The sequence below is a fragment of the Lolium perenne genome, chromosome 3 (genome assembly GCF_019359855.2).
Source record: "Lolium perenne isolate Kyuss_39 chromosome 3, Kyuss_2.0, whole genome shotgun sequence".
Lineage (NCBI taxonomy): Eukaryota > Viridiplantae > Streptophyta > Magnoliopsida > Poales > Poaceae > Lolium > Lolium perenne.
This window is the reverse complement of record NC_067246.2, coordinates 284,813,009-284,822,207: the sequence shown is the minus strand read 5'-3', so window position 1 is coordinate 284,822,207 and position 9,199 is coordinate 284,813,009. Positions and strand designations below refer to the sequence as shown.

The following is a 9,199-nucleotide window of genomic DNA, read 5'->3' as shown; positions in this document are numbered from 1 at the left end:
TTGCCCTCGCCGTCCTCACCTGGGTCGGCCTCGCCTGGGTTGGTCCCTGGCTCTGCTACGCCACCGTCTACCTCGACGGAACCAGGGAGCTCGCCTCCTGCACCATCACCTGCCTCTCTCGCCGAGGGACGTGCTGCTCCACCTCCAGCCCCGGCCATCCATCGCCCGCATACGCGCAGTCGCAGCGGCATTCATCGGCCCAAGGAACGCACGGATGGCACTGTGGCTTGGATTGCTGCATCTGTTGCTCATGCGCAGTCTGATCCAACTGCGGAACCGCGACATTATCAGGCTGCATTGGGTATTCCTCACTGGCGTGCTGCCATGGACCTTGAGATTAAGGCTCTCCGTGACAATGGTACTTGGCAGCTGGTCTCTCCTCGCTCCGGTCTCAACGTCATTGATTCCAAATGGGTCTTCAAGGTCAAACGGCATGCAGATGGCTCTATTGAGCGGTACAAGGCCAGACTCGTTGCTAAGGGTTTCAAACAACGGTACGGCCTTGACTACGAGGATACCTTCAGTCCTGTTGTTAAGCCGACCACTATTCGGCTGCTGTTGTCCCTTGCTGTCATCCGTGGCTGGTCCCTTCGCCAGCTTGATGTTCAGAATGCATTTTTGCATGGTGTCCTTGAGGAGGAGGTCTATATGCGCCAGCCTCCTGGGTTTGTTGATCCTGACCGTCCTCAGCATCTCTGTCGCTTGGTGAAAGCACTGTATGGGCTCAAACAGGCTCCCCGTGCTTGGTATGCTCGTCTGGGTTCTGCACTTCGTGCTCATGGTTTTGTGCCCTCTACTGCTGATACGTCACTGTTTATTCTCCAGAGACCGGAAGTCACTATGTATATTCTGGTCTATGTTGATGATATCATTCTTGTCAGCTCCTCTGTTGCGGCGACTAATCGTTTGGTTCTGGCTCTCAGTTCTGATTTTGCTGTCAAGGACCTAGGCAAACTTCACTATTTTCTTGGCTTGGAGGTCACTTATCCTCAGGATGGTCTTGCTCTGTCTCAGCAGAAGTACTCTCAGGATCTCTTGCGCCGTGCGGGCATGTTGGAGTGCAAGGCTGCTACTACTCCCATGTCTTCCACTGAGACTATTTTTGCTACTGATGGGATCCTTCTGTCTACTGATGGTGCTACTGACTACAGAAGCCTTGTTGGTGCCCTTCAGTATCTTACCATCACCCGCCCTGATATTTCTTATGCAGTTAACCGTGTCTGCCAGTATCTCCATGCTCCTCGCGAGCCTCACCTGACAGCTGTCAAGCGTATTCTGCGTTACGTACGCTCTACTGCTATCTATGGCCTTCATCTGCGGCCGGCTCCCTCTGGTGTGCTCTCGGCATTCAGTGATGCGGATTGGGCTGGTAACCCTGATGACAGGCGATCCACGGGGGATATGCTGTGTTCTTTGGTCCAAATCTGATCGCCTGGAGTGCTCGCAAACAGGCCACTGTCTCTCGGAGTAGCACTGAAGCTAAGTACAAGGCCGTTGCTGATGCTACTGCTGAGCTTATTTGGGTACAAGCTCTTCTTCGAGAGTTGAAGATCTCTCACAGACAGCCTCCTGTCCTTTGGTGTGACAACATCGGCGCTACATACCTTTCATCGAATCCGGTATTTCATGCCCGAACAAAGCACATCGAAGTTGATTATCATTTTGTGAGAGAGCGTGTTGCAAAGAGGTTTCTGCAGATCAAGTTCATCTCCTCCAAAGATCAACTTGCTGATATCTTCACTAAACCTCTGTCTCTCCCTTTGTTCATAGGTTGTAGACGCAATTTTAACTTACTGAGTACCTCAGGCCACAAAGATTGAGGGAGTGTGTTAGACTGTATATTTGTACAACTGTATCTGTACCTGTATTGTACCTCTTGGTACCCATATATAAAGTGATAGGCCACGCACCAGATGCGTTGAGCCAGTTTCCACCAAATCATTGTTTAACACCAAACCAACTCCTCACTTCATATGGATGGATGACCAGTGCTGCGTCCCTTGAATCTTCTTCACCCGTGAATCTAAAAATCTTCTTCACCGGAGTTCTCAATGGAGGGGGCCGTCGCAAAACGCGCAGTATGACCAGCGGGACGGGTTGGAACGGCAGGGCTGGCAGAAGCAGACGTGCTCCACCGGCACCAGGCGCAGTACCGGCTCGCGCCCGCAACCGAAGCACGAGACGGATTCAGCGGCCGGCACCACCATCTCCGGTGAGGGCGCCGCCTCTGCGACGGACCGATCGGCCACCTCCGCCGCTGCGGGATGATCGGCGGGCGGCGGTGGTGGCTGCACCTTCGCCTCTGCGTCTCAGACCAAGAAGAAATGTCAGTCCAAGAAAGAAACGAATCGCAAGCCAAGAAACTAAGCGGAAGTGGAAGATTACATACCGGCAGGAGGGTTGCTCAAGAAGAAATCAAATAAGTCTGCAATCTCGCTCTCCTCTTTGGAGTCTGCAAGAAACCAAGAAACCAAACTCTCAACACACCGAAATTTCAAGAAAGAAACGCAGACACCAAGAAAAAGAAGAGCGCGCTTGAGCACCCACCTCCGCCGCCGGCATAGTCGGCGACGGGGTATGACAAGTAGAGCTCGTCTTCAGAGTCAGACAGGTACGACCTGTCGCTGCGGGAGTCTGCAAGAAACCAAGAGAACAACAGTCTTAACAAACCGAGCGGACATCAAGAAGATGAATAAGAAGAAAAGGGACAGCGCGCTTGGGATTTGGGAACCCACCTTCGGTGTAGTCGCTGAGGGAGGAGTCATCCTCGTAGTTTCCAGCCCCCCTCAACGGTGGACGTGGCCAAGAGGATCCGGGAGGCGGCCACGACGATCCGGGAGCGTCGGAGGGGGACTCTCGCTTCCGCTTCCCTGTCCCTGCCATCTCTCCCTCTCCTCGGCAGCCGCTGCACTACCACGCGATCGATTGAACCGCGCAGGGAGATGGTAGGAAGCTACGGGAAAGAAGAGAGAATTGCAGGGGAGGGGGCGGCGCGCCGAGGAGGAAGACGAGACAGTATATTGTGGGAAGCGAGAAGCGACACGCGAGATGGATTTCGGAAATATACGGGAGAGCCCAGCTAAGTGGGCCGAGACGTTTGGAACAGCTCATTTACGGGCCAACGAATAAGTGGAAAACTGAATGCGAGCCCAACATCTGGAGCCTCGAACCCACATCTAAAAAAAGATCATCAGCAAAACAAAACTTCCACTTGCCTTCAAAAAAAAGCAAAAAAAAAAAAAAAAAAAAACTTCTACTAGAGGCACCGGCATTATGTCCTCAGAAGCTCGTGCCAAACATAAGGATGATGCAAGTGAAGGTAACTCGTACAGAAGCAAACCATAGAAGGCTAACAGAGTACAAATGAAGCAGTTTACACGCATCACACAAGATTTGAGTCAAGACAGAGTAGCAATCCTTTGTCACGGTGCAAACAAAGCTAGGTTGACAGAAAGAAGTTCAAAAGTTTACAGAGAAGAGGGGGCATTTTTTTTTTTTTCAAATCCCCGCATTCCAGGAAGAACCTCTATATGTTCTGCATCTGGGAGAATGAAATTCTAATGGTAGACCCCTCAAGCTTGCTTGCATGCTTACAGACGAGCGCTTCGGTTGCCGCTTCCTCACTTTCAAACTGCACAAGAGCCTGCGTCTTGCCACCTGCCTCAAACAGTTTTGACTTGACGACAGTGCCGTGCTCACTTACATGATCAAGGATCGCATCCTCGGTAATTTCTTGTGAAAGCGCCGAGATGTGGATCATCTTGGTTGGGGCACAGCAGTGGCGGTAGTTCTTAACCACGTTACTGTTGAACCGGTTAAGGTTGGAAGTTGAGTAGTCATTTGCGTCAGGAGCTGGGGTAATAGTAGGGTATTTAGAGAAGTTAACTTCCAGTTTCTGTCCGAGTAGCATTGCTCCCTGTCGAAGTAAATTCCATTGGTATCAAGGGTGATTACAACAAACAGGTAAAGAGTGTAGGACCAATGACTGGAAGAACTAATGCAGGAGCTTAATTGACCACAAAGTACCTTTAAATAGTGTACAGCAAGCTCGGCCTGAAGCCCATCAGCCATCTGGACAAGGGCATGGTCTGGCTTATTGCGGAGTACCTTGATCCGCACTATATTTCCATAAATAGAAAACAGATTGAAGAGCTTATCCGCATCAACTCGCTGCACATAAAAGGCAATATAAAAGAGATAAGTATGATGTGAACAACTTGGGGAGTTGATGGCAAGTGAGGTCTCTACTTACATCACTGTTCAAGTTGCTAACTATAAGTGTGCAGCGATCATTGGTACCAGTCACTCCAGGAGGCAATGTTCCACCAAATGCAGCAGCAACCATTGCAGCCTGGCCCATCTGTTAGAGACATTATAGCAGGCAAATCAAATACTTTATGTGAGATAGAAGGTTTAGAAGAAGCACCAAATGAAGCAGTGGAAACTTATTGTGTGCTAAATTGGGGAAAAGGGAGTCCAAAAGTACAAACCTGTGCATATGCAGCTGGGGCCCAGAAAGACGATCAAAATAAAGAAGTTAAAATATATTTTCAATGTGATGACAAAGATGAATAAAGAAGCATGAAGGAACATTGCAATGTCTTACCTCCAGGCTGTTGGAAACCAAAAAGACCACTAGGATCATTAAAACCAGGCTGTTCAAAGCAACAGGTACAAGGCTTAGCCACCAAAAATTGTCCAAATAACATAACGACCTTTACATAGTGGAAACAATAATACTAGGAACTAGGAAGACAAAACGAAGAGAAGTAACTACCTGAGAAGATCTTGGACGTTGCTCTGTGGGCAAAGACGGATTTGTGAAATCTCTGAGGAAGAAAAGCATGGCTCAGAGGTACAGAAACAAAGAATAAAATAAAAGTGTGTTACAAACACTTCTAGCTAACCATACCAGATACAAAAATGAAGTCACCTTACCTAGATCTATCATTGTTGTAGTGAACTTGCAACTCGGTGAGACTGGAGGTTCAAGAGAACAAGATCAGACTCGGGACTTAATGTAAAAGAAAATATAACATAGGAACTGCTCAAGGACATACTTTGAATACTGAATGTCTAGCTGGCAGCAACCATCATAAATGTTTCGTCCCTGAAAATATTTATTTTGGTGGATGTAAGAGATGTCTTAGCAAAAGCATTTGATCATTTAGTTCTCAAAGTTGTGTATGCAATAGATAGTTACATGCAAAGCACCAGCTGCTTGTATTCCACTTTGGCGTGATTCAAACTGTATGAGGGCTTGAAAACCTACATCACCAAGAAAATGAGTATTGTGATACACAAGTCCTTTGATTAAAAATGTGGTTAATTACCGATATTTCTAGTGGAAAAAACTGACTAGAAAATGGCTAAAAAGACTTCAAAATATGCATTGCAGAGCAATGTGCAAAAATACAACAGCGATTGTGTTCTATCTAAGAAGAAAATAAATATGCATGCAGTATAGGAAGAGTGAGAAGTAGAGACGGGAAGAATCTGACCAGCTGACTTTTGAAATGTGACAATCTTCTCCACAAATCCATAAGGAGAAAACACTTGATGAAGCACTTCGACAGTCATAGGATAGAGCATATGATGAACAGTAACTAAGAGAATTCGGTTGGGTTCGTCCTGAGGCCCAGCAGCAAACGAGTACCGAGAAAGAATAGAGGAAAGAGAAGAATGAATAGAGAAGAATATGCATCTAGTTGGAATAGAAGAGAGCAGAGAGAGCATGTAAACTAAATGAGTGATCTACAACAAATGGTGAAAATGTAGATGACAGTAACAACAGTATGAAATAGTTAATACATTATATATTTAATGACCTTATTCCCTTTTCTTTTAATTTAATTTAAATAAGTTAAAATGTAAAAGCAGTATATTACATGGTTGGTGGCATGGAGAAGAGAATCTTCTTTCAGAGCAAAGTAGCACGCTAAGAAAGACCTAAACAGTTAAAATGGATTTACGCAACTTAGCGCCTACTTCCTGAAAAGAATCTTCTTCTAGTCAGTAGTGACATATTTCCCCCTTTTCTTTTTATATAATTGAATTAATACGTAACAGCAGCATTAAATGGTTAGTTGCATGGAGAAAAGAATCTTCTTTAGCAAGCAGAGTAGCACACTATGAAATACCCAAACAGTTAAAAACAGATTTGAGCAACCTGATGCATACTTCATGAAAATAATCTTGTTTAGCAAGCACACTCTGAAAGGCCTAAGCAGCTAAATAGGGACCTACCTACCACCTACTTCATGACCAAACGTGGGTATCATAACAAGCCAGTTAAAACCCTGAGAATTACAAGCCAACTAGCCAGGGCCCAAAAGATAGAACAGGTGATAAACGGATGCAACAAAACCATCATACGCAGTTGGGTAAGAGCTTAGGTTTAAAAGTTATGACAAAGGGTCAACTATGCTAAGGTCAGATGATCTCTTTTAAGAAAATGATGTTTTTTTTATTGTGCCAGTAACTTGTTATATTATCAGTATTTTTTTAAAGCTAGCTGTTCATTTCGGAGCTCTTTACCATTAAGTTGGTATCGTCAAGCAGATCCCAACTGACACTCTAAATAGAAAGAATAAATATAGGACATGTTACATGCAGAGCACATATAGAATACATAAATGCAACAAAATGCCGATTACCTAATAAGAAATTATCAAACTATAATAGCGGAGAGAACCCAAAGTGCAGCTGGATTTAATTGTGTACCTGATCAGGATTCCTTCCATGAGAGCTCTGATCAGTAGTCAGTTCTTGGTGAGATGAGTACTGCAAGTATACGTTTCTTCCCCTAAGATGGCATAAGAGCATGGTAATTAATTAACTGAAGCATAAAATCATTGAATGAAATAGTGCAGCTTCGATCTTTCACTCCAAGGTCAAATGGCAGCACTCTCTGTCACTATCTTGGATAATCAGAACACAAAAAAAACCTGTGAAATAAATAGCTCTGCAGGCAGAAGCACAGGTGCAACCAAAGGTATTTATGGCATCGGTACCGTCTCTATAGCAACAATATAACTATGTGGCGCAGTCCCAGCCTGAGGTGTCCAGTCTAGCAATATTTTTGGCATGTGGTGCCCGCCATATCCAAGTGGTGACCCCGTAAGATCCATGTGACGCAATTTTTGTCACCATGCCTAAATCTCAACCCTATGGATGGGTGAGCTTGATCTCCCGCGCCTAGGAGTAGAGAAATTGGCACACGTGGGAAACGGCAGCCATGTCGGGAAGGAAAAGGGAATTGGTAGGGAAAAGAGTTGTCCAGAGGCAGAGAGAGGGAGAGGGGGGGGGGGGGGGGGGGGGGGAGTGAGCGAGAGAGAAAGACAGGAAGAGAGACCGCCATGGGGGGGGGGGGGGGGGGGGATTAGCCCCGTACGTTGACCTTGTCCTCTCCGGCAACCAGTCAACAACGGCAGCTCCAGCCTCTGTACCACCTCGCCTGCTCCGCCCCCACCACAATCACCTCCTCCCGCGATCCCTTTCCCCTCCTCCCGACAGCCCCTTTCCTCCCCAACTTCGGGTGGTCCTCGAACTACAGATCTGCGAGCTGTATGGGCAGGGCACCTTGTAGAATTAGGCTCCAATCCAGCCACCACTTGCTGCTACACGCGCATCAGGCCATGATATCAGCAAGGTATGCTACCTTTCCCCGCCCCTCTCTACTTATCCCTGCTCTTCCTCCCCCTGTCCGTCGCCGGTTGTGCTCTATTTTCTCCCCTTGTGGTCTGAATTTCTAATGTACTCTGCCTTGTTGCCCAACACCTACCCCTTTGCTCTGATTCCAGCCTTCCACTCACTCCTCTATTTCCCTTTACCCTCTTGTTGCAGCAAGTGGTCGCCTACTCCGATGAGTTTTCAAAGAAGTCGTTTTATCATCTACATACAATGATTTAAGGCTTTGGTGTGTGTTACGGGCTATTCCATCAACTACTATTGTATTAGTTTGCCATGTTTATGTTGCCAAATTTCCTAATTTGCTGTCATATGAGTTAAAAAATAATTACATATTTCCTCTCATATTGCATCAATGAAGTAGCGATTTGATTTGCCATCATACATATTAGGTTATGTATATGATGCCGCCACACCATACGCATATAGCCGTTATAATGTTATGAAGGGGGGCGGTCGCCGTAAAAAGCATTACGCCATAAAACACTAGGGCGCAGCCAAAAAAGGAAAATCTTAATACCTTACGCTAGGTTGAATGGTAGTGTAGTATTGGATGGCGCTGACGGAAGCCGCCAAATCCTCCATCTGGACAAGAGCCTGCACCAGCACCAGAAGAAAGAAACTCCACATCACAATCACAAAACGGTAAATCCACCTAATAATAACAGCTGAAACTAGCGAAACGGATGAGGGTTCCCACCTGGTTCTTGGCGCGCAGCATGACGAGCTTGGCGACCGTGCCAAAGGGCTGCACCACCTGGAGCAGATCGCTCTGCACACGCAACGAGACGACCGAAAAGTTCAAACTTTGAACCGGCGAACAGGATAGAATCCGGCGAGACAAGAAATTTCGCCGAACAAGGATAGAAGAAAAAGGGGGGCAGCGATTTGGTCACCTCGGAGATCTCATGCCCGACGTTCCGGATGTGGATCACCCTGGAGGGCTCGGCCATCCTCTCTCCCCGACGACTGTAATCGCACGCGACGAAACTGCAGCAACCCGATGAAAAACAGATTAATCCAAGAAACAAGTCTCGATCCGTGCGGCGTCGGAGAGGAGCAGGGGAGGGATCGGGGGAGGGCGGTACCTTCTTCTGCTAGGGTTTTAGCGGTCGGGCGGGGGATCTAGGGTTTAGCTCGGGGGGATTGCTCAGTAGAATAAGACGAGGGGAGGACGGATGGAGAAGTGGAGATTTGAGAGGACGGAGCAAAGAAGGGATCCAAGATTTGTTTGGACTGCGGATTAGGATTAGGTGACCACCTGTTTGTTTGACAAGAGACCGACAGGCTGCACGCACCCGTGGAAATTAAGGGCTCCTGGGTTTGCGGCCTTGTTTGGCTCGATAGGGAAAATTTACCAACCACAAAATTGATCAAAAATTTGTAAACTTTGCGAACATTGAGGCTCTACTACAAATTTTTGTAGATTTGCATACGAAAAGCTAGCCGGAATTGGGACAAAAATACTAGTAGTCAGCTAATCTTCATTATCGTGTGTCTCGTGTCTTGT

General features: G+C 46.9%; 1 protein-coding gene across 1 annotated transcript; it reads right to left on the bottom strand.

The window, feature by feature from the left end:
• Positions 1 to 3,327: 3,327 nt before the first annotated feature.
• On the bottom strand, positions 3,328 to 8,973 carry LOC127344248 (polypyrimidine tract-binding protein homolog 3). The gene is made up of 15 exons (XM_051370476.1): positions 8,778 to 8,973; positions 8,586 to 8,679; positions 8,390 to 8,461; positions 8,210 to 8,286; positions 6,724 to 6,805; positions 5,502 to 5,631; positions 5,204 to 5,268; positions 5,061 to 5,110; positions 4,939 to 4,980; positions 4,778 to 4,829; positions 4,607 to 4,655; positions 4,491 to 4,504; positions 4,253 to 4,360; positions 4,027 to 4,170; positions 3,328 to 3,916 (listed from the first exon to the last, which is right to left on the bottom strand). The coding sequence occupies exons 2-15, from the start codon at positions 8,640 to 8,642 to the stop codon at positions 3,527 to 3,529; spliced, it is 1,332 nt and encodes a 443-aa protein (XP_051226436.1). The 5' UTR covers positions 8,643 to 8,679; positions 8,778 to 8,973; the 3' UTR covers positions 3,328 to 3,526.
• Between the last annotated feature and the right edge of the window lie 226 nt (positions 8,974 to 9,199).